The following is a 25310-nucleotide window of genomic DNA, read 5'->3' on the forward strand; positions in this document are numbered from 1 at the left end:
AGCAGAAAACGTTTACGGTGGAAGAAGCTGTAGAAACAATTGGCTTTGGGAGGTTTCACATTGCACTCTTTTTGATCATGGGCAGCACCGGTGTAAGTTTCTGATTCTGAAAATATTCCTCTATGTGCAACATTTTGAAAGAATAGTTTTATAAAGCGTACAGATTTGAGAGGTGGTTTTTGACCACTTTAAGAACATACGCATTACTCATGTGTGTGAGCCGAACATTTAAACTTAAAACAATTAGTTAGCCAAGTTCAAAATGCCATCCCTTGCATCATCACCATCATTTTATTTATACCCTGCCCATCTGACTGGGTTGCCTCATCCACTCTGGGCATCTTATAGCATATTAAAAAAACATAATGAAACATCAACTTCCTGATACAGGGCTGCCTTGTATGTCTTCTAAAAGTTGTGTAGTTCTTTATCTCCTTGACATTTGAAGGGAGGGTTCCATAGGGCGGGTGCCACTACTGAGAAGGCCCTCTGCCTGGCATTAAAGTGGAAACTTTGGAACTAGGCTATACAGCTTTATTGTAAATTATCCAGCCTGAGGATTCCAACAGTAGCAGAAACAGAAACAAGGCAGACAAATTCTACTTCTAGATTATAAAATACATAGTCGAGCTCAAAAATGGAGTCTCTACTTGAGTGGAGACCAGAGACATTTCTGTCTGCCTCGGAATCATGGTGGAAAAGGGGTTGAGTTTTGAGGCAAGGGGAAGTAGAAAGGATTAAAAACCCTTTTGCCTTTTTCCCACCAGAGAATTCAAGGGAAGTGACGTCACACAGTGCCTTCTCTAGTAATCAGGAACTCTGAGTCTTAACCCCTTCATATCCTTATTTAGCAAACATGCATTTTTAGATTTTGGCTGCAAATCCCCACAATTTACACACTGAGGTTTCTTTTCAGTGGCTAGATCAGCACAGATCATTTGTTTCCCCCCACCCCACTAGATCTCATCTGATCAACATATATCTAAAAGAACAAACAACCCTAACTTTTAAATTACAGGAAAACAGACAGTTGCAGAGTCAATTAACCCAACCTACAGAAGCAGAGTACAGTGGTACCTCGGGTTAAGTACTTAATTCGTTCCGGAGGTCCGTTCTTAACCTGAAACTGTTCTTAACCTGAAGCACCACTTTAGCCAATGGGGCCTCCCCGTGCTGCCAGAGCACAATTTCTATTCTCATCCTGAAGCAAAGTTCTTAACCCGAGGTACTATTTCTGGGTTAGTGGAGTTTGTAACCTGAAGCATACGTAACCTGAGGTACCACTGTATAGCCTTCCATGCCATGTGACAATTGCAGCGTTCTCCAACCTGCTTCCTTCTCTTGGATGTTGTCAGACTGCAACTCCCATCATCCCTGACCATTGGCCATGCTCCTTGAGACTGATGAAAGTTGGAGTCCAACAAGAAATGAAGGGCACCAGCTTTGGGAAGGCTGTGATAGGGGGTGGTCTCAGGCAGAGCGTCTTAGTGTGTGTCACAGTCCTGTGGTGCCAGCCAGGGCAGAGCTCAGTGGAGGGAGAAGCCAGCCAACCAGCTGAGTCTCAGGGGTTTACTTGCCTGAAGGCAGAGTCCGTATACAAGGTCCAGTCCAATTCTAAGGTCAGGGGGAACTCAGCTCACGTAGTCAGACGATCTGGGGGTCAAGAAAGCTGAGGGTCCAAGGTCACAAGAAGCAAGAAGCAGCAAGGTCTGGTCAGGAACGAGGAATCTTGTTTCCAGCAACTGAGTGAGGCTGGAAGCCCTGCTGAAGAAAGCTGGAGCCAGCTGGTTCTCATCAGGAGCAAGAAGGCTGATCAGTAGCAGGTGGAGTCACTTTGCCTTCTGCTCCTTCAAGTGAAGTTGACTTTTGGCCCATGACAGTATGAGAAGTTGGGCGGTGATAAGCAAGTCCTTGTTTTTATTGTCTGTGAAATGGTGGAAGGTTTGCCTATGTACTGTACTTTTCTGTGTATAGGACTATGTTTTTTTTATTTAAAAATTATGCTAAAAAGTGTGGGTCGTCTTATACATGTATAGTGCATAGGGTGGGTGTTTGATTGGTTGCTTCCATGGCTGTCAGATGCTATTGGGCATGTTATTGGTTGCTGTGCCAAGGCCTGGTGCTGATTGGCTGACACTGCGACAATTGGGCTGGCGATTGGCAGCTTCTGCCGACGAGGGGATAGGCGAGAGACAATTTTTGGCAATCCCCCTCCAAAAAATGCTCAACAACTCTGAGCCATCTCTTAAATTCTTAAATTTGAGTCCCCCAAAATAGGGGGCTTCTTATACATGGGGGCGTCTTATAAGCACAAAAAATGGTAACTGCATGTGCTTATCCCTGAAGGTGGCTGAGGCCATGGAGATAATGTTGATCGCTGTGGTGGGTCCTGTCATCCGCTGCGAGTGGCAACTTGGAAACTGGCAAGTGGCTTTAGTGACAACAGTGAGTAGAGTTTCTAACTTTTCTTCTAGGTTGATAAAGGTCGGGAAAGAAGCTGTAGAAAATGCATTTTCCTCTACTGAATAGCCATCGTATTTTTAACCATCTAGCTAGGAAAGTTTGTGTTGTCTGTTCCCTGCCCCTGTGTATTTTGATATGTCAATAATAACATCCTTTCTGGTCCAATTCTCACATTATGCTCTAGGGAGGGAGAGAAAAAAATATTTCAGTTCACAGTATGCAAACTGAAATGCAGTCATCCTTTGCACTTCTCCAAATATTGCAATTTAGTTCTCGAAGCAAGTAATGTGTAGAAAAATGCATATAGCAGTTATTGTGTGTGTGTGTGTGTGTGTGTGTGTGTGTGTAACATTTCTGCAGACAATTTTCCCTACTACAGAGCATTTTGCACACAGTTTTTCCCTAATACAAAATGCATTGTATTAGGGAAAATTGTTTGCAGAAATGTTTGTATTAGGAGAAAATAGCGCTAAAATGCTGATAAACTTCCATGATAACATTTAAGAAAAGGAATTATAGTCAAAATTAATTCTTTTGATGATGCAGTACACTGGACAATTTACATATACTAATTGGAAAATTGATTAAGTGATTATGTGATTGGAAATTTGATTAACTGATTGAATGAGTGTTCAGTATGTGCATTATGGTTTAGTAGAATATGGAAGAATTTGCTGGGAAGTTTAATTATATGGATATGAATACAAAGGGGAAATCTGACTTTCTGACAATGCGACAGAAAAAAGATTAAAAGTTGGATAGAGGAGAGTATGAGAATATACAGGTGGCAATGGAGGATATAAAGGACATTTTCTCTAATGAATGAAAAAATATGAAGACTGGAGAGAGGGAAAAGAATTTTAAGAGAAAATAAGCTAGAGAAGCTGAGAAATCTAAGCAAGGAGAAGAGAGCATTAAGGAGCTATTTCATGAGAGAGATTCAAGATTAATGGAAAAATTAATGAAGTATCAGAAGCAATTAAAAGCGATGATAAAAAGTTCAAGAGGCTCAGAAAGAGGTTCAGACACAAGAGGAAGCAGGGAGAAAATTAAGGAAGTGATTGATTAGGATGCAATAGCTGGTCGAGAGATCGCTATTGAACAACACCTACGCAGACGTGATGTTAGTAAATTACAGGCAAAGGCTGAATTGATAGATTTATAATTAAGACACATGAATTTGAAGCTGAGAGGAGTTCTGGAGGAAAGAGAAGGGTTGGTTGGTTGGAGGCAATATTAAAGGGTTTTTTAGAAATAGGTGAGGGTTGCAAAACTGGCACTGAAAGGGCATCTAAGATGAACTCAAGACACACAAAAAAGAACAAGCTGGTTAGATGGCAGATGCTGGGTGGATGGAGAGTGTTAAAGTAAAGGATGCAGCATTAAAGAAAAGAACAGGAACAGCATTAAAAACCCACAGTCATAACACTGAAGTACTCCAAGTCGCAGCTTCTGATTGGCTGCAGGAAGCTCCTGCAGCCAATCAGAAGCTGCGGAAGCCCCGTCGGACGTTTGGGTTCCAAAAGAACGTTTGCAAACCGGAACACTCACTTCTGGGTTTGCGGCGTTTGGGAGCCAAAACGTCCAAATTCCAGGGCATTTGAGATCCAAGGTACAACTGTATAAGTTCAGAGTTAAGATTTCTAACAATATTCTTGAGACAGAAAACCCATCCTAGATGGCACTCTCCCTTTGGTCTGAATGCCCAATAATTTACCTAGATCCATTTATTTCCAATCCCTTCAGATGGTGTTTTTTGGCTATATGATATCCAGTGTCATCTTTGGAGTTCTAGCTGATAGATATGGCCGCTGGAAAGTAAGTGATGCTCCATCTTGGTTGGTTCTCTGATTTAAAGCCAGGCAAAGTTGCCACTACCTTTTACTGCTTCTGTGTTTTTAACACCAGCCAGACATGTAGGAATGTAGCAGGATACATTTCTCCCAACCAACATAGGAAGTAAGTTATTTATTTTGCAATCCTTTTTTACACCATATCAGACTGAAATCTTTTCATGCTATGCTGTCTTGGATCACTATAACTGGGGATCCCAGGGATTGAACCTTGGGCCTTCTGCAGCCAAAGCATGTGATGTAGTAGTAGTAGTAGTAGTAGTAGTAGTAGTAGTAGTAGTAAATGTATTACTTATCCCCACCCATCTGGCTAGGCCACCCCAGCCACTCTGGGTTGCTCCCAACAGAATATTAAAAACACAATAAAACATCAAACATTAAAAACTTCCCTAAACAAGGTTGCCTTCAGATGTCTTCTAAAAGTCAGATAGTTGTTTATTTCCTTGACATCTGGTGGGAGTGCGTTCCACAGGGTGGGCGCCACCACCGAGAAGGCCCTCTGCCTGCTTCCCTGTAACCTCACTTCTCGTAGTGAGGGAATAGTATAAGGAAATACAGCACATACATAATTTGCTGCAAGTATGAACAGTTCTTTCCACACACACCAATAATAATAGTAATAATAATACAAATTTTTATTATTTGTACTGAGCTCATCTGACTGGGTTGCCCTAGCCACTCTGGGCGGCTTCCAATATATATATTGGAACATAATAAAACCTTAAACATTAAAAAAAAACCTTCCCTACACAGGGCTGCCTTCCAATGTTTTCTAAACAGCCCCATGGGCATTGTAGAACTGGAAATGTTGGACAATGGATGGGTGGCCCTAGGCAACATTAAATCAACACAGTTCAATACTGTCTCAGCGGCCAGTGTTGAGTTTTGCTTGGGTGTCAGCTGACCTCCTTTCTCTGTCTGCCCTTTCAGATTTTGTTCATCTCTTTCATTTGGGGAGCCTATTTCTCCTTGCTGACATCGTTTTCCCCTTCATACATCTGGTTCGTCTTCCTCCGGACCATGGTGGGATGCGGAGTCTCTGGCCATGCTCAAGGGTAATGTTGTGTTGCAAACAGCACGGGAGTAGGAGCATCAGTAGACAGTGGCATAGCGTGGGGGGTGCAGGGGGGGGGGCGGGCCGCACCGGGCGCAACATCTGGGGTTAGGGCAAATGCACAGGTTAGGGGGCACAAATCCACGGGTTAGGGGGCGCAAATCCACGGGTTAGGGGGCGCAAATTACTTGCCTTGCCCCGGGTGCTGACAACCCACGCTACGCCACTGTCAGCAGATGACAGCTGTGAACGCCACATTGGGAAGACAGATAATCCATATCAATACACACTTGCTGATCACTCAGTTTTGCGGTTAGGGAGGTGCTTCTGGGTCTGCAGCTGCTCTGGGAAACTCAGGTTGCAGTGAGACACAAACTACCTTGTACTGAGGGCTTATCCACACTTCCTCTCATCCTGCTGCTTTCTCCCAGGGAAAACTGCTCTTTAGTGCTCAGTCGGAGCAATGGCAATTGGGTTTCTGCAGATTGCCATTTGTTCCGATTTAAAGCTAAAGAGCAGGTTTTTCTTGGGAAAGGAGCAGGGCAAAGGGAAAACCATGCAGACCCATGCCTTCTAGACACAGGACAAGTGATAGGGTCAGGGTTAGTATTGCCTACACTGACTGGCAGCAGCTCTCCAGGGTTTCAGAGATGCCAGGGATTAAATGGGGAACCTTCTGCATGCAAGGCAGATTCTCTTCCCCCATATCATCTCTCTGTGAAGTTTTGGTGCATTAGGTAATTCATATACAGGTTTGCCCTGGGCAAAATGTCCTCTGGTGTACTGTAGCAGAGATGGATTTAGGGGGGCACGTCTGGTTTGGTTGCATTGGGTACAGGGCATCCGGGACACTGCAGCTATGATGTGGAATGGAATGCAAGAGGTGGGGGCACAGGGTGCCACTGAAATTTGAGACCCGAGGTCCATTCCTGGCTGTGATGGACTTTCTGGCTATACTGGAAGATCTAATGACAGGGCTTGAGTAGGTCTAGCCATCTTTAAATTCGTGCAACGCCCCAGACTGATAGGGGCACTGTAGATGCAGTAAGATATTAGGTTGGGGGTAAATTGAAAGGAGGGCTAGGTTGAGCTACAGGCACTGCTCAGAGTGCTGGGTCAATATTTTTTTTTAAGTGGGTGAGGGTCCAGGGAGCAGACATCAGCAGCAGGCCAAGTCAGCTGCCCAAGAACGCCTGGAGTGATGCTGGTTATCTTCCTATACATATCTAGCTATTGCGTACCAAGTGAGCAGAATGCAGGAACAGACACTGCCAGTCACAGAATCACAACTTGGGCCAGCTGGAACTACTGTATGGAAATAAACTTGGATATGGCTTATATATTTCTTTGTCTCTCTATAACTTCTCTCTTCTTCTTCTTCTTCTTCTTCTTCTTCTTCTTCTTCTTCTTCTTCTTCTTCTTCTTCTTTAGGCTTATAATAAAAACAGAATTTCTGCCTACAAAATACCGAGGCTATATGTTACCGTTATCACAGGTAAGCTAGAAATTACGCTCACTGAAAAACAAAATGTGGAAATTGCTGCAAGTTTGTTTTGGCTCAGTCTGGCTCACAGCTGTGCGTTCTGGATGACTGCAGGTATATTTGCATCTATGGTTGTCTTCAGGTGTGTCACATGAGGCTGGTTTTTGAACATGCGCACCAGCTCAAATTTGAAAGACTCAATACAAAACAAAACAAAAACACCTCAGGATTTTGTGTTTTCTATAAGGCTTCCAAATGCCCCAGAATTGCACAATTTCCTACTTCTGTTTGTGAAATATCTCCATCGTCTATCTGTGTTGCTACCCTTTGCATCATGAAATGTGTGCACCTTTATCTAGGGAATAAATTTATTCTCCAATAAATTGGATGCTCCATATATCACATTCTGAGAAAGTCTGGCAGCTGACATTCAACCTTCCAGGGCCAAGTTGATGAGTACATTGCTTACTTTATCAAAATCCGTATTGACAGTTTCCTAGTCGGAAGCCAGAGCGCATAACTAAATCTCTTTGCTTAATAATATTTTATGTGGCAACAGCAGCTTGAAGGAAATCATGAATGCTGATGTGACTGTGTGGAGAGGAACGGCTGCTAAAACAAATAATGAGAAGAGAATCCCATCACCTTGTGTTTTAACCTCTGTTTTCCCCCCATTTGACAGGTGTTTTGGTTGGCAGGCTCCTTATTAATTATTGGACTGGCGTCAGTGGTTAACCCAACCATTGGGTGGCGGTGGCTAATACGAATTGCCTCTCTGCCGGGCATTGTTCTCCTCCTAGCATTTAAGGTTTGGAAGACTTACAACCAAGTTACTAGTATACACAGTTATATTCCACTGTGGGCTAAGTCATGTAAAATGCCTGAGCATTCTTGCTGATACAATCAGTCTTTGGCCATGTCAGACAAACCTATGTGGACTGGCAATTGTGGATATAGATAGCGGCAATTTCCATGATCATAGCAGCACATTTCCCTGGACGTCTTCTGACTAATTACATGTGGCCCATGCTCGTCCCCATGTGCACCTGCCCTAGGATGGCTCACATGGACAGGAAAAGTGTGGTGTGAATTGACCAACACGGTGTCTTTGTATTAATGTTGCTGTGAGTTCTCTAAGCTTGCAAGAGTAAGTAAAATCTGCTCTTTATGTTAGTAAGAACTTAGCAGGAAGGCTGTAACATGCAAGGTGATGCCAGAAGCTCTGCCACTTACCTTTTCTAACCTCTTTGCCTTTGCAGTTTATCCCCGAGTCTGCTCGCTATAATGTGTCTTGCGGGAATGACAAAGCGGCTCTTGCAACGCTGCAGTGGATTGCTAAGATGAACCGATCTGTTATGCCTGAAGGAAAGTTGGTAGAACCCACTGATGTAAGATTCAGAATACTGCCATTGTACAGAGTGATCAGATGCCAAAAAACAAGGAGCTCCTCTCAGTCCTCAATCCTTTCATGCCCTCCTTCCTTCCTTTGGATAGGTTAACACAGTTAACCTACTTTGCAGTATCGGATACGGGTATCTGAGGTTGGAAAAGCCAGCAATGCATGCCAGCTCCTGTTCCAAATGCGGACACACAGAAGCAATCTATATGTTTACAAGGAAGAGGGTGAGGGAAGGGAAAACGTGGAATGTCAGCAGCTTCACATATCTTCTAAGCCAGCTTTTGGCAACCTGATGCCCTCCAGACTCTTTGGGCTACAACTCCCATCAGCCCCAGCCAGCGTGGGCAGAGCTGCTGTGAGTTGTAGTTCAAAGCATCTGGAGTGAAGGCTATGCTAAATGTGTGACTGGACCATGCTAGTCCTCATTGTCCACCCACTGAAAGATGTGGTTTGTTTTTGTTTTTGAAAATAGATTGGGGAAATTGACCCACAAGCTGTATGCCGGCCACACCATTAATTCATATGGCCCACAGAGATGGTGTATCCAAGAGTATGGGAAAGGGAAATGGGAAGGCAGAAAGAGGGGGAGAGAATCCTGCAAACTCGTGGCCTTTGCACACTTTTGGCTCTAGCCTGGCTTGCCACCTACCATTGGCTGCAGCCCACAATGGACTTCTCACTTAAATCCGGGGGTGGGGGGGGAAGGTTTCCACCGCTGATTTAGGGCAATTTCATTGGTTCTTAGTTTTATTTAGCTTTATTCCGGGTGCTCACAGACAGGACACAGAGATGATGTCCTTCCCCTGAATCAGGGCCAGTACCAGATAAGGAAGAAGCACAAGAGAAACACAGTAGCTTCCCTGGTGCTCCACAAACACATACACTTCTACAGAGCCAGTGTGGTGTAGTGGTGAAGAGCGGTGGACTCGTAATCTGGTGAACTGGGTTCACTTCTCCACATGCAGCTGCTGGGTGACCTTGGGCTAGTCACACTTCTCTGAAGTCTCTCAGCCCCACTCACCTCACAGAGTGTTTGTTGCGGGGGAGGAAGGGAAAGGAGATTGTTAGCCGCTTTGAGACTCCTTCGGGTAGTGATAAAGCGGGATCTCAAATCCAAACTCCTCTTCTACTACTACTAGCCTTTAGGCAGTGGCCCACAGGTCTGAGCCCTACAGAGCAGCTGCGGCAACAGTAGGGCCCCTCCCCTCTTCTGGCTTACATGCTCTCCTCTGAGACTTCTCCTGCGGGGAAGTCATTGCTGCTCTTCCTTTTTCAAGCCCCTTCTAGTTCTAGGAGACGGTGGGACCTGTCTCTCGCCTGAACCATCCCTTCTTCCTCCATCATGTCCTGTGTGCCTTCCTCGAACTACCCTGACTCTCCCTCCTCCCCTGGCTCCTGCCTTGCACATCCCATAAATCGCTGGTCCCCTTGCCTGGGTCCCCTGACTCCGCCACAAACTCTTCACAGCCCTGCCGTTCCCTGACACCCTGCCCTTTGTCTCCAGCACCTGGTATACAAAAGTATGCTACCTCTGTATATTTTGTTGTCATGGCTAATTGCTGTTGACAGATCCACCCCCCACGAACCTTTCCACTTTGCTAGATGACATGGACTGTACCCCTGAAACTGCCTCCAAGCTTGGGGCTTCAGAATTGCAGGCTTCAGGGCTTCAGCCACACGTTCCTAATGTGTTTCATGCTGTTCCTTTTCCATTCTTTTCAGGAAAGAAGGGGTAGGTTCAAAGACCTAATGGATCCCAAGTACTTACGGACAACTTTGCAATTATGGATTATATGGTAAATGTGTTTGATTTGCTTCTTTCAGATGACAATGCATAAGCAAATTGAAATCGATGGAATCGGTCAAGGGAGTAGGCTCAGATGCATCCTAAGGATCAAAGCTATTATTCAGAAACTAGTCAGTCAGAATGGGAGAAAATTGGTTATGGTAATTGAACTCACAATTCCCTTTTTTCCCCATTTCATGAAAAGGACTATATTCTGCCAGCTGCCTCTGTGTTGCAGGCAGAGGGGCCAGAATTGCAGCTAATGACATTCCGCTTAAAATCTATTGCTCTCTCGCTCTCTCTCTTTTATAATTTGGGAAAGTAAATGTGGATAAAAGATGAATACAAAACAGATTATAAGACTGTATGAGAAGCACTTGTATATGTCTAGATCCTTTGGAATGGTGCTATTGTATAGAATTACAGTGCAACCGCTGCTTGCCAGAAATTCAGTCCATGATCTTACTTTGTTGGACATGTCATTTAGCTGTTTAAACATGCCCACATGCCCACACACTCTGAATTCTGCTAAATGCATTGTTATAGCTGTGAGACATAGTGGTACGTACACAGCAAACCTGTCCATGCATTTGGGGCATAATGAGCTTGCTTTATCTTGCAGTGTTGCAACCTGTCATTGGACTTCCAGTCCCTTCATTGCTCAAGTTGGGGTTTTTTGCTCATCTGTCTAAAAGGTGGCTCATGGGTTCAGGGTGGAGGGAACTAGAAGAGGGACTTAGTCTTGGTAGAATCCCCAGTACATGCTAGCATGTGAACAGAACCTTTGCCAATCTGGCCATATGTTCAAAATTCTGCTCCAATAGACTATTCAATGTCCAATGATCAAGACATTTAGAGCTGGTGTGTTATACAGTCTTCATGTAGAAGTGTAAACCTGTAAGAGAGTTATATGTCCATGCATAGATAGATTCACATACATAGACATTGCATGTAACATTTCACCTCTACCCAGGAGGGATTTCATAGAACCATAGAATTGTAATAAATGGGGAGCTGCCACAGAGAAGGCCCTGCTGTGGGCCCTGCCCCCTGGACCACACCCATCAGCAGAACCACCAGCAACTCCTCCCCCCCAATGGATCTTATGGCCAGAGCTAGTTGATATTGGGGGAGAGAATTTTCAAAGTACTTTGGCCCCAAAGCATTTGTACATCTTGAATTGCACCTGGTAGCTCATGAGTAGTCAGAGCAATGCTTTTAAGATTGGTAGCGCATGGTCCCAACCTGCTGCCTCACTCAGCAGCTGCATTTTGCACCAGCTGTAGCTTCCAGATTATATTTGCAGGTAGGCCTGCACAGAGTATATGGCAGTGCTTCAAGGGGGACGTCACCAGAACATGATGCCAGGCTGTCCAGGAATGGCCATAGCTAGCAAACCCGGCTGGAGATGGATGTAAGCACTTCCTGCCACCCAAACCACTTGGTCCTCTACTGACAGATTTTAACTGAGGAGCATTCTCAGGCTACATATCTGTTCCTTTAGGCCATAGGTTTCTCTAGGGAAGTGCAACAGATTGCCCTCCTGATTCCTGGGCAGGAGAACCAGCCACCCAGAGTATGTCTGTCTCATCCAGCCTATCACTGCCTTCAGGCCGCTAGCACATTCAAAGCCTTGTGCAAGCAAGGAGCAGGGAAGGGCAACATGTTTCTGGGTGTTTGGATGTCGCTTTCCCCTCCTTTTGAAACTGCAGGATTTTTCATTAAACCTGCCAATGAATACTCAATAAACCATTTCTATTCCTTTCTAAAAATAAATAAATGTTATCTTGATTTCTTATTCTCTCGATATAATTTTTTTAAAAAATTAAAAAATTGTCCAGTAGCACCTTAGAGGCCAACTAAGTTTGCTCTGGGTATAAGCTTTTGTGTGCATGCACACTTCTTCAGATGTTCAGATTACTTTCCCGGTTAGTTTCACCATTTCTGCGTAGTCCATTAACTTCTGTATCTATTCTTCTCTCGTCAGGACCTTTTCTTCCTTCCATTATTGGGCAAATAACATTCTTGCAGCAGTGGTTGCATACATAAATAAATTTCTATACTGCTTAGGTAGTTCTGATCCCATAATTCCCAAAAGAAAAGCTTCTGGCTTTTTTAAAATAAATGTTATCTTAAACATCTTTTTCAGTTCATTATATATAATTTCCCAGTAAGCTTTAACCTTATTACAAGACCACCACATATGAAAAAGTTACCTTATTTCTCTTTACATTTCCAGCACATATTTGATTTGGATTTATACATTTTTGCCAATCTACTAGGTGTTAGCTACCATCTATAAAACATTTTCATATAGTCTTCTCTTAAACTATAACATGCTGTAAATTTTATATCCACGTTCCATAAACATTCCCATTCTTCTGTTTCTGTTATTACCAATATCTATTGCCCAGTGTATCATTGAAGATTTCACTTGTTTATCCTTTGTCTCCCATTCCAATAACATATTATACATTTTAGACATCACTTTAACAGGTCTCTTTCTGGTTGTGATGTTTGTTCCCCAACCCCCCGCTTCATATCCTTTTAAAATACTCCATTCAGGTGGTGATATTGAACATCCGTGAGATAATCACTAGGTTGAAGAATTTAACATTTCGGCATCTACTACAATGGAACTAGGATTTATTTGTAATTGTTTAAAAGTGCTCCAGAGGTGTAATTTAATAGCAGGCCTTGTTTCCATATTGTAGCACAGAGCTGTTTTATGAATTGCAATTATTTTCAGATCCCACAGTAGTTAAGCTCTGCGTGTTATTAACTGGCTGAATTGCTGTCGCAATGCCCTCAATTGCTCTTCTTTCTAACATTTCCCCCTCTTTTTCATAGGCTTGGGATATCCTTTGCTTATTATGGTATCATCCTGGCCAGTGCAGAGTTGCTGGAGAAGAATCTGGTTTGTGCCACAGGGGGAGGAGGAACCAGCAAAGGGGATGAGTTGGGGGATTATTCCGAAGAGATCCACAGCCCGTGCCTCTGTCATCACTTCGCCCCGTCCGATTACCAGATCATGATCATCAGCACAATTGGAGAGATCGCATGTAACGTCTCCTGCTCTATCTATTTAAAAACAGGGTGTGGGAAAATCTCTAAAGCAGAGGCAGAGAAGCTGTGGCCCTCCAGATAATACTGGACTCCAGCTCCCATCAGCCCAAGCCAGAATGGCCAGCAGTCAGGAATGATGGGAGTTGTGGTCCAACAGAATCTGGAGGGCTACATCTTCCCCACCTCTGTTCTAAAGGTCACAGAACAAGAGCTACAGACCCACACAAAGGAATCTTAGGAAGTGTACAGGGAGGGCTAATTTACTTTTTATTTTCACTAGCTATCATCATTGCAACGTTTAAAAGGCTGGCTGCACGATAAAGTTGTGGCCATTTTTAATCCAGAGCATTGTTGGTTTAAGTTTGTACTGTCCCACCTCACACATTATTAGGCCAGAGACGCTGTGACTGGGACCATGTCTCCATTTCCCTTTTCAATGCGCTCTCAAGAAAATAAATCTGTGGCCCTTTTGCCACTTTTCCTTTCCCCCCATTAACTCCAAAACATTCCCAGTAATCACAGAGAAGTAATAAAGCAAGTACTGTAGCTGTTGAAAGTGTCTTCCCCGAGGCTGGAGTGGGGCAGGTATAAACACAGCATAATAGCTCAGTCGGGTCATTTGATTCTGCAGCCTGACGTTCTCCCCTCTCCCCTTTCTTGTTTTCCAGTAAATCCTCTAAACATTCTGGGCATCAATTTTCTGGGAAGGCGTCTCAGCCTGACAATCACTATGGGATGCACTGCCGTGTTCTTCCTCCTGCTCAATATATGCACTTCAACGTAAGTGTTTTCAGGTGGGGTGTGTGTGTGCTAAGTAAGATTTAAACAGTCCTGTTTACACTGCACCTCACACCTTTCCTGCACTGGTGCTGTCTACACTCTGTGTGCTAGTTGGTTAATTCTGAAAATGCAACTCACTTTCATCCCTCCCTACCAGAATGGCCATTGCTATTTCAGGAACTACACTCTTCCTAGTTGTTCAGGGTTAAAGATGGCAAGAGCTATCTGCAGTGCGGATGCTTCCGGCGCCGGCAGAAACTCAGCAATGTGCTTCCTTACCAACATAGCATGCCGCAGAGAGCTTGATCCAGAACAGCCATTGCCAACCTGATGTCCTGCAGATGTATTTGACTGCAGCGCTCATCAGACCCAGAGGGCGCCAATTTGGCAAAGGCTGATCTAGAACTTTAGCAGACTCCAGCTGACTGTAACTGGCATCTTGAGGGTTGCAGGAGGTCACCAAACTGGGGGAATCCTGGAGTTAATGCACCTACAAATGTGACAGAACTATAATTCATGGGGGAAATTCAGGGTTCTCAATGCTAATGTAGGAGAGGATTTGCAGACGAGATTCAGCAGGCAGGAGAGAGTGCTTAGCCCTTGCGGTCCTGCCAATTCTCCCCTGCACAGCAACCCCTCAGTTGTTTTTAGTTAATTTTCTCCCCAGTTAACTTCTGAAACCAGAAGTAAGCCTAGACAGGGCCGTAGAATGACCTTGGGGGACATTTGCTGAGAAAAACGGGCACATTTGGAAGAGGTTAAGAACTCCTCCTTCCCACAGCCTTTCCCTATAACTAGCAATGGGCCCATCTGTCAATCTTTGTTTCTCTCAGCTTCTCATTTTTTCTTCAATTTGGTTCTCTACATCAGATTGTGATTAAAAACAACTGCTCATGAAAATTCACCAGTTTTGAGTGCACATTTCTCCCAACAGACTCAGCTTTGCAAGCACTTTTGTCTGTTATTTTCACCAAATATATGCACTTTACTTTAAAGCACATTTTATCCCAATAAACACATTTTTGTACACATTACTTGATTGACATCACATTTCTCCTTCTCTTCCACTGAATTTCTCCTTCCTTACCTGTGGGGAAGAAACTAAGGTAGGGAGAAGGCCTGGTGCTATGACCAGAAAAGACCAAAGTTGCCACGTATATACAAATGGATGCAGGTGTGGACACCTCCGGTCATGTTCAAATAATGCTCAAAAGTGGGCAAGCTTTTATAGTAAAGGCCTCTTGCACCTCCATTAGCTCAACAAAAGATGGTTTGGAAACTTTCATTTGCCAGATAACGTCCAGTTTTGCCTTCTAATAAATATACATTACAGTTTCCTACAGCAAAGGCGGGGGGACGCGGGTGGCGCTGTGGTCTAAACCACAGAGCCTAGAGCTTGCCGATCAGAAGGTTGGCGGTTCGAATCCCCGCGACGGGGTGAGCTCCCGTTGTTCAGTCCCTGCTCCTGCCAACCTAGCAGTTCGAAAGCACGTCAAAGTGCAAGTAGATAAATAGGTACCACTCCAGAGGGGAAGGTAAATGGCATTTCTGTGCGCTGCTCTGGTTCGCAAGAAGCGGCTTAGTCATGCTGGCCACATGACCCGGAAGCTGTACGCCGGCTCCCTTGGCCTATAGAGCGAGATGAGCGCTGCAACCCCAGAGTCAGCCACGACTGGACCTAACGGTCAGGGGTACCTTTACATGCAATGTCTAGGAAGCTTATAGTTTCTCTCTTTACTCTAGGCAGTGAGCCTAAACTATGGGCTGAGTCAATATGGCCACTCTAAAATTATGTGACGAAGCAGCGTGAACTTCAAACCAGTTTTGCTCCAGCATGCAGCTCCTGGCAATGAAGGGTGTTTGTGCCAGTGGAGGATGTTTGAGGATGCCAGGGTGAACAAAGTGTACCAGCTGATTAATACCAAGACTTTAATCTTGGTTAATTGCTTGACTTACATAAACTTGCAATAAACCTTCTTGTTATTATGAGAGGGAGGAGAGAGAGAGAGTGAGTGAGAGAGTGAGAAAATATGTCACAAACAAAAATGAATTATGTTGTTTCAGTGGTGCAGACGAGTCAGGTATCTATATCTATCTATCTATATATATATGCAGAGCTACAGCTGGAGATATAGCTATATACTGGTTTTCTGCTTCTTCTAAGGAGAGGTTTGAGTAACTGCATCGGATATCAAAGCTTTAGTATCTACTACCCCTCCCCTAACACCCCATACATTATATGCTAGGATACTATAGCTCAAATCCCCTATTTTTATAGAGTTCTGGGAATGATTTGGGATACAGGATAGGTCATATTTAGTGGAGGGTCCAGGGCAGCAGCAAATGCCCATCTGCTAGAATATCTTTTGTTTTGTTTTGTTTTGTTTTATGCGCTCTCTGCAAATGTATGTGTCTCTTGTGACTTGGCTCATTCAAACCAGTCGGATTGCATTGGCGCTTGGAACATCCAGGTCTTTGTTCTAGAGTTTAGGCACACGGTGAGCACATTGGAATGCACTCCGCCGGGAGATTAGGGTGGTGCCAAGCCTTTGTTCTTTTAGGAAGCCCTTTCCAAGGTTTGTTTGTTTTTTGTTTTTTTATGTAACCAGGATTTTTCAGGATAGCATTGTTAGATGTAGCTCTGGCCGCTTTTACAGGAGGATTTCGCGTATTATTTTTGTTTTAACTTTTTTGTAAAGAGAACAATAAACTCTAGGTGAGGACAGAATGTATCTTCTGGAAACTCCTGGGAAGATGCCACATTTATGTTGATAGGGTAAAAGGCCATTGCTCAGAGCAGGACATCCGTTTAGCCTTCTGTAGGTTCCTGGGTTCAATTCCCAGTATCCGTAGGTGGAGTTGGGAGAGGATCCTATCTCAAAACATGGACAGCCATTGCCAGTCCCTGTAGTAGAACCTTGTGTAGGCAATACCCAGCAATAGACAAATGTTCTGACTCATTATATAAGGCATGTTTTTGAGCACAGTTATTTTGCTGAGACCCTTGATCACACATTCTAGTAGTATATGGCCAGGGATGTGTGTGATTGGCTTGTGATAAGACTGCAAGCTACGTATTTGTTTAAACCAGGTTTCCTCAAACTTGGCCCTCCAGATGTTTTTGGCCTACAACTCCCATGATCCTTAGCTAGCAGGACCAGTGGTCAGGGATGATGGGAATTGTAGTCTTAAACCATCTGGAGGGCCGAGTTTGAGGAAGCCTGATATAAACTGTTTATATCCCAACCTTCCATTTAAATGCACCACAGGCAGCTTAGATCATATTAAAACAGAGAAGTTGTGGGGCCTCTCCAGGTGCTGTTGGACTACAACTCCCACCATCCCTGATAATCAGCCATGCTGAGACTGATGTAATTTCAGCTCCAGCGACATTGAGAGAGCTGTAGGCTTTTCATCCCTGAATTAATCTCTGAATCTGAAAACGCATAAAAAGCAACATGAAATGTCAGGGTTCCCTTGGAGCAGACTAGAACCACAAAAAGGCTTCCAATCTTTTTAAAGCGTTTCAGAGGGATCCTTCCCATTCTCTCTCCGTTCCCTCCCAGCTCTCATTCAGGCGCAAACAGACTTTCTGGGCACCACAACTACCATTACTTGCCGTGGGAGAGTCTAAGTGGCTCTGCTTATTCTAAGGGTGCCCACGCACAATTGCTCCAAGCATCCATTCTCTCCTGTGTGCTGTCTTTGAAAAAGGTCGCCACTTTTGAAGTTATTCATATAAAACCCCCCTTTATGGAATTCTTGGTACGACATACAATCTAGGACCTCAAATCAAATGCTGGATAATGATGTGAATTTCCCCGTGCGTCCTCTTTCTTCCTTTTCTAACCAGCTCGGGCCTCATTGGTTTTCTCTTCATGTTGCGTGCCTTGGTCTCTGCAAATTTCAACACCATCTACATTTACACAGCGGAGGTGAGATGCTTTTGAACCCGTGAATTGTGGAAGGGGAGGAACACACAACAGAGGTCTTTCATCATAGCTTTCCATAATAAATGGGAAATGTAGATTGACAATTCAGCTCAGTGCATATTTACTTAGAAGTAAGTATCATTTTAGGGACGCGGGTGGCGCTGTGGGTAAAAGCCTCAGCGCCTAGGGCTTGCCGATCAAAAGGTCGGCGGTTCGAATCCCCGCGGCGGGGTGTGCTCCCGTTGCTCGGTCCCAGCGCCTGCCAACCTAGCAGTTCGAAAGCACCCCCGGGTGCAAGTAGATAAATAGGGACCGCTTACTGGCGGGAAGGTAAACGGCGTTTCTGTGTGCTGCGCTGGCTCGCCAGATGCAGCTTTGTCACGCTGGCCACGTGACCCGGAAGTGTCTCCGGACAGCGCTGGCCCCCGGCCTCTTAAGTGAGATGGGCGCACAACCCTAGAGTCTGTCAAGACTGGCCCGTACGGGCAGGGGTACCTTTACCTTTAAGTATCGTTTAATCCAAGGAGACTCCCACGCTGAGTGAGTATGGGGTTGAAGCCTTAGCTGGGTAGCTGGAAGGAGCAAGCAGGCAGTTCACAGCTAAAAATATTTCTGTTCAGTTCCTGGGATTTGGATGGTGTTGATATGCATCAGCAACACCTGACCAAATGATACTTCCTTTCTTAATGAGTAAAGGCGGTGGTGCTTGAACAAACAGCACCATGCTTACCAATGAAGGATAGTCTTATCCACACATGAACTACAGTACCACTCCTTTTTGTGATTTAACAGAGCATTGTATGCTTATATTGCATACATGAACAAATGATTTAGCAGCTCATAAAGTTGGTTTGCAGCAGAAGAACCACCTCAGACCAACTCTTGCTCGGTAGTAAATGCTACTCTGTTCTTCACAGGCTGACATAAGAAAATCTATGTTAGATAAGTATGGAATAATTTATAATCTTCCAATTTGAGTCACCTGTTCTCATGCATATCTGAAGTCCAGAAGTGAATTGCTGAGGCTGATTTTGACATTAGTTTTTTTTTTGGGGGGGGGGTTAAGACAAAAAAAACCCGCCTTCAACATCTGGAAACCTGAAGTTGGACATTTTATCATTTTTTGCTGTCCAAGAAAATATTTGAAATGTCCAAGTAACAAAACAATAACCAAGAAAATTCAACATTTTTATATTTCCAAACAGCAATGTTTAGCTTTCATTGCTTTCATTATTAGCCTTTGGGCACAAAAATTAAGCATATTGTATTTTCTCATTTAAATTAATGGGGCTTTTTTTTTAAGCCTTACTTTTGACTGGATTCTGCCAAATAAAATTTTTTAAAGCAGTATCTTTTATAAGATTATCACTAGAATCTTCTGCAGATACCATCTCTGGGCCGCCTAAACTCTGGGACCCACAATAGATGCTCAGTTGTAGTTTTCCAGTTTCCCTTTCCTTCAGTCTATACTGTAGATCTGATCTTGAATTATATATTACTGTATTACAGGTTTATCCAACTATCATGAGAGCTGTTGGCCTTGGCACTAGTGGTTCTGTATGTCGTATTGGTGCTATGGTGGCACCTTTTATAGCCCAGGTAAGATGACTTTCAATAAAGTTACTTAAATATATTGTTTCAATTCTTTGGTTTCTGACCTGAATTCATGTGTATTCTCATCCACATTTTTAAATAAGAGGATGATACCAAAGCTAATATTGACCTTTGTCAAGCTATTCTTGCTTTTGGAGGATCTTCAAAGGGCACCTCCAGACTGCTGTTTTAGTGCAAGTGTATTCCCCAATAAATTCTTGATGCAATAGTAGTGTGTTTATCCTGCATTATTAGTTGTTCTGTGGTGCTTTTCCAATGCTACCCTGCCTGGAAGGGCTATGGTGCAACAAAAGTGGGGCAGAAAACAAACCAGAACATTCATAGTATAAAAAGTTACAAGTAACGAGCTGTGCACTGATTGCAAGTGAAGTAGTATAGCCGCCCTGAAACCTTTGCCACACAAACAGTATTTAAAGAGGAATCATGTATGACCCCCCTGATAGCATCATGAGCACAAATCATCATGGATATGCAATTAAAAAATGATGTCTAGAGGGGCCCTAAGCTAGAGTAGTACTATTGTATTCCCAACTATTGTATTCCCAACAACTACATGTTGCAACACCATCTATCACTATATATGTTAAAATAATCCTAGATTAAAGCCTGAAAATGTATGCCTCCAGGTACCAGTTGCTGAAAATTTCATATGGGAAGAGTACTGTTGCAGCCCAGTGCTGTTTGTGGGCTTCCTGCAGGAATCTGGCTGGTCAGTGTGAGATGTGGATGATGGACTGGATATGCTTCATGGCTCTTCTTAAAGGCTTCTGCACTGGATTGTTGGCCAACATGCTAAACTTTGAGAAAGCTAGAAAGGAAATCCCCTCCCCAACACTGAGTAGGCTGTTGAAGTCACTGACAACCTTGGATGGCTTAGGGTTGTGTGTGCAGTTTCTTTTCATATTCTTTACATGCTTTTTCTTAATAAAAAAAATCATGCCCTAAAAAAAAAAAGCATTTGACCAAGTTGCATGGCAGCGTTGCATTAATACATTGTTTCTTTGCAGGTGCTCATGAATGCTTCTTTCTTGGGAGCACTTTGCCTTTTCGCTTCTGTTTGTATCGTGTGTGCTGTCTCTGCTTTCACTCTTCCCATTGAGACCAGAGGGAGAGCGCTTCAGGTTGGTAAACCCGTCTTCTGTAGTGTAAGGTCAGAAGCAGGCTCCTGCACTGCCGAAGGCCACCGCGGCAGCTTCCTTTGAACTTCACCCCATTATGAAAAACAAACAAGTTTCATAGGAGGCCTCTCCACATCAGGAGCAACGGAAATTGGTCTTACCGTGAATTTCTGTTTGAAGAGTGGACTGGAGGACGTTTGCTGAGCAGGATGACTCCTCCCACGTCCTGTTAACTGAATGTCCTCTAGTCCATTCTCACAAATGATAACCTTTATGCCATCCATATGCCTACCTGAAGGAACTTGAAGACCCCAAAATAGGAGTGATTATTTGTATCATAAGTCAAAGGGGGCTTGGGTTGTATAATTACAACTGACTCAGTCTAGCAAGGCCAATCTAGTTGCAAAGGGAGCTAGTTAAGAGACTAACTGCTTGGATATATTGACGTAGGTGCACACCATTAACTGCCCCAATTCAGACTGGGGCCAGTTGGATTTCCAAATTACAGCTTGCAAGCCTGATGAGCTCCAATTTGTGTCATTCAAGAATAATAATTCAGGCCTTTGGGAGGAATGAAGGCAGTGAAGCTATTTATGATATTTAGGAGTATTGGTGACTGATTGTCTCTGTAGCATAACATGCCTTCTTATATTTAAAGACTGTATACTTGCTGTATACTGCCCTGTTATTGTTTAATGAAACGCAGTAATGAAAGACAGTCTAGAAATATTCTGTATGTTTATAATTAATAATAATTACCAGCAAACTATCTGAGTTATTGGGAAAATTAAAATCATTGAGTGGGGCCTGCAGCAAAATGATATATAGTATATCCCCAGTTTCTGACAAGAATGCTTCTGTCGAGAGCTCAAGCCAGCCTGGAAGAGACAGAGAAAGACACCTTTCACCCTTTCCTGAATCTTGGCTTTGGAGATGCCTGCCAACCTCAAATTCAAGTGTATTGTTGCTACATCAAGGTTTCTGGAGGTTGACAATGGGAAAAGGTCTCTTTTCCTCTCTTCTAAAACCTCAGTACAGTGCAGGGAGGGATTTTTTAGCCCTACAAGTGAATATCATCTTGTGCCTCATTCTATGTCCAGGACACCATACAGTGGTACCTCAGGTTACATACGCTTCAGGTTACAGATTCTGCTAACCCAGAAATAGTACCCCGGGTTAAGAACTTTGCTTCAGGATGAGAACAGAAATTGTGCTCCGGCGGCATGGCGGCAGCAGGAGGCCCCATTAGCTAAAGTGGTGCTTCAGGTTAAGAACAGTTTCAGGTTAAGAACGGACCTCCGGAACGAATTAAGTACTTAACCCGAGGTACCACTGTGTAAGTTGTTAGGCACTCAACTGACAAATTTATTCTTACTGTTTCCCTTTTCTTCTCCTGCCCTCCCCCCAACACTGTGTAGGCTGTTGAAGTCACTGACAACCTTGGATGGGTTAGGGTTGTGTGTGCAGTTTCTTTTCATATTCTTTACATGCTTTTTCTTAATAAAAAAAATCATGCCCTTAAAAAAATATATCATAAGGTGTCCAACAAATACACAAAAAAGCCCTACCTTGTTTGTGGGTGGCTATTACACTAAGCTGACAGGCACCAGGCCACACTAATTTGTTATAAGAAGGAATGACATATAATTAACCCAGTGACCCAGAAAACACCTCCCACCAATTTATAATAACTTAACACTGCAAATAAAAACCACGCTTTCAACTAGGGTAATTCATTCCTTACGTACCACTTAGATCTCATTTAGGCCTCTACTTGCACAACCTTCGAAGCTTTAATTCATCTGCAATTGGCTTGGTATGCAGCAGCAATGCAGAGAAAAGAACATTTAATAAGCTATTAAACCATTTGTGGAGATTGTTTGGTGGTTGTAGAACCACCAGGTTCTACAGACCTGGGCAAGCCGCATTTCAAAGCAGATTTGCACCTAAGCTAATAAATACAGAGACAGAATCTTAGCAGAAAAGAGAGGCCATTATTCATGTACCATGGTACCTCGGTTTTCGAACACCTTTGTAGTCAAACATTTTGGAACTCAAATGCCCAAAACCCGAAAGTAAATGCCTCGATTTTGAACACTCCTCGGAGAAGTCGAACAGGAAACGCGGCTTCCGTTTTGAGTTTTCTGTATTGAGGCTCCTGTTTTCAGTTTTTGAACATTTCAGAACTCGAACGGACTTCCATAATGGATTGTTAGAATACCAAGGTACCACTGTAGTTGGATCAATTTCTGGCTAGCTGTCTCCAGCTTTTCCACTTTGAAACATCAGGTTTTTACACCTGGGAGAGAGGTGTGGCATTAGAAGCCAATGGGTTCAACCGAAGATCTTGTGTAATTTGCATTGATTCATTAACTGAATGGGTGGCTTCAGGAAAGCTATTGTCTTAGGTTTCCTTCTACAAAATTAAAACATCCCACGTCACAACAGATACACAGAAATATATGTTGCTTCTTTTATATACAAAAAGTGCTACTTAGGTTGTAAACGAGAGAGATGCCTTGGCAACAGTATAATTATTTTATGGCATTTCCCCCTTGCTCTTTGGCAGAAAAAGGCCCAAAGGGTGGCTTACACATATATAATCATTCATCGAGAAAGACTTGATGAAACGGCAATGTGATTTAACAACTGTGGAACCAACATATAGTTTGGAGGGGCTGTATCACATGGAACACTTGCTACAGGCAACCATCTAAGGCAGCCAATACCACCCAATGGGAAAGCGTTTCTGTAGATTGCAGTGGTATGGAGAAAATCCCTCAAACAAACAAAGAAAGGCTGGGGGGAACCTGGGTGCCAAGCTCCTATAGGTCAGTGGTAGCTGCACTGGGACATTTGTCCAAGGAAGCAAGTTAAGATAGATGTATCTGCTGCTACATGGTGGCTGAGAGGGCACTGGACTAAAAAATTAGAAGCATTTAATCCTGATTGCAAAGCTGACACCACTTAATTCTTGCATAGGTAAGTCATGGAGACCTGTTATTCTTAACACCTGTTTTTATCTTTTTAGCAAAGGAAATGAAGGTGACCACTAGAAAGAGGAAAAACCCAAGAGGGCTCTGTTACATTTCATGCATTTGAGCCTATTTCTCAGAAGAGCTACTGAGATTTTCTCCACCCGCATTTCCAAAAAAAGGTGTTTCTTGTCTTTACAACATTTTAATAAACTTCTGCACAAATAAATGGAACTGTACCCCGTGTGATAAGTTGTTTTTTTTTCAAAAAAATGTGCCCATCATGCTATATCCAGGCTTGAGAAGGCTCTGTAATGTGTGCAAATGTCTTGTCCCCCATTCATTCAAATCACTATATGGACATGGCAGAACATGCTGTATAAGCCCACTGATGGCAGATACGTAAACACATTAAAATATCTTTTCTGTTCCTCGGGCAGGTGTTGGCGCTCTATGTATGCAGATGTTGGTAGCTCCTGTAGGAAGTGAGTCCCAGAGTTTATGCACAGCATGAAGGAATCCTTCCTTTTATCTGTCTTCAATCTTCAAATGTTCAGCTTCACTGGACATTCATGAATTCAGTGTTTCAAGAGAGGGAGAAAAACTTCTCCTGTTTCTCCATGCCATGCATGATTTTATAAATTTCTATTGTGTCACTTCTTACTTGCCTTTTCTTTAAACTAAAATGTCCAACATACTATATCAGGGAATTTTTCCATTCCTTTGATCATTTTGATTGCCCTTTTCTGAACCTTTTCCAACTTTGCAGTACATCCTTTTTGAGGTGAGGCAACCAGAATTGTACACAGCATTCCAAATGTAGCCACGTAAGAGATTTGTAGAATGGCATTATATCAACAATTTTCAATTCCTTTCCTAATGATCCTCTCATGGCATTTGACTTTTTCACAGCTGCCTCAAAGTGGGACAAAAACTTCATTGAACTGTCTACTGCACCCCCAAGGTCTTGTTTCTGGCTAATCACCACCAATTCAGACCCCATGAACATATATGTGAAAATAAGAATTTTTTGCCCCAACATGCATCACTTTGGACTTGTTTACATTGAACTGCATTTGCCATTTTACCGCCTGTTCACTCAGCTTGGAGAGATCCTTTTAAGAGCTCTTCATAATATATTTTGTTTTAACAACATTGAACAATTTAGTATCACCAGCAACCTTCTGTTGCTCAGACTCGCCTCCTGCAAAGATTAGTTCAGGCACTGGGATCTGCCCTGTATCTTCCGATGTGAAGACAAATGCAAATAATCCATTTAACTTATCTGTAAGCTTATCCTTCTTTAGCAGCTGGGGAACTGAAGTGGAGGGAAGAATCTTACCACACTGCCACACATTGAATTCCTCTGCAGGCTCCCTCTCATGAGAGCTTGGCACCTCCAGTAGTGTCAAATGGGTGAGTTACCTCCCCTGACCTCTGGAAGTGAATAGTGGTCATTCACTTATTTAGGCCAAATTAAGTTAAAAGGAGTGGGACGCGGGTGGCGCTGTGGGTAAAAGCCTCAGCGCCTAGGGCTTGCCGATCGAAAGGTCGGTGGTTCGAATCCCCGCGGCGGGGTGCGCTCCCGTTGTTCGGTCCCAGCGCCTGCCAACCTAGCAGTTCGAATGCACTCCCGGGTGCAAGTAGATAATTAGGGACCGCTTACTAGTGGGAAGGTAAACGGCATTTCCGTGTGCGGCTCTGGCTCGCCAGAGCAGCGATGTCACGCTGGCCACGTGACCCGGAAGTGTCTCCGGACAGTGCTGGCCCCCGGCCTCTTGAGTGAG

The 25310-nt window shown here is 43.6% G+C and overlaps 1 protein-coding gene across 2 annotated transcripts; it reads left to right on the top strand.

Moving 5' to 3' along the window:
- Positions 1-23778, top strand: SVOPL (SVOP like). 2 transcript variants are annotated; one of them, XM_028747006.2, is made up of 14 exons: positions 5-92; positions 2347-2445; positions 4210-4281; positions 5247-5371; positions 6802-6865; positions 7536-7661; positions 8113-8241; positions 9975-10048; positions 12889-13100; positions 13773-13884; positions 17738-17819; positions 19326-19415; positions 20438-20551; positions 23580-23778. In XM_028747006.2, exons 1-14 carry the CDS (start codon positions 78-80, stop codon positions 23589-23591), a joined length of 1326 nt encoding a protein of 441 aa, XP_028602839.2. In that variant the 5' UTR covers positions 5-77; the 3' UTR covers positions 23592-23778. The 2 variants fall into 2 exon arrangements, with proteins under 2 accessions (XP_077791178.1, XP_028602839.2); XM_077935052.1 differs by lacking the exon at positions 23580-23778 and having other exon boundaries at positions 1-92; positions 20438-20730.
- The last annotated feature ends 1532 nt before the right edge of the window (positions 23779-25310 follow it).

The sequence above is a fragment of the Podarcis muralis genome, chromosome 10 (assembly GCF_964188315.1).
Source record: "Podarcis muralis chromosome 10, rPodMur119.hap1.1, whole genome shotgun sequence".
Taxonomy (NCBI): domain Eukaryota; kingdom Metazoa; phylum Chordata; class Lepidosauria; order Squamata; family Lacertidae; genus Podarcis; species Podarcis muralis.

Bases quoted from the DNA above. Each gene is read 5' to 3' on its own strand.
- SVOPL (XM_077935052.1), top strand. The intron at 8,242-9,974 runs GTAAGATTCAGA...CATTCTTTTCAG, and splicing joins AGTTGGTAGAACCCACTGAT to GAAAGAAGGGGTAGGTTCAA. The intron at 13,885-17,737 runs GTAAGTGTTTTC...TTTTCTAACCAG, and splicing joins CTCAATATATGCACTTCAAC to CTCGGGCCTCATTGGTTTTC.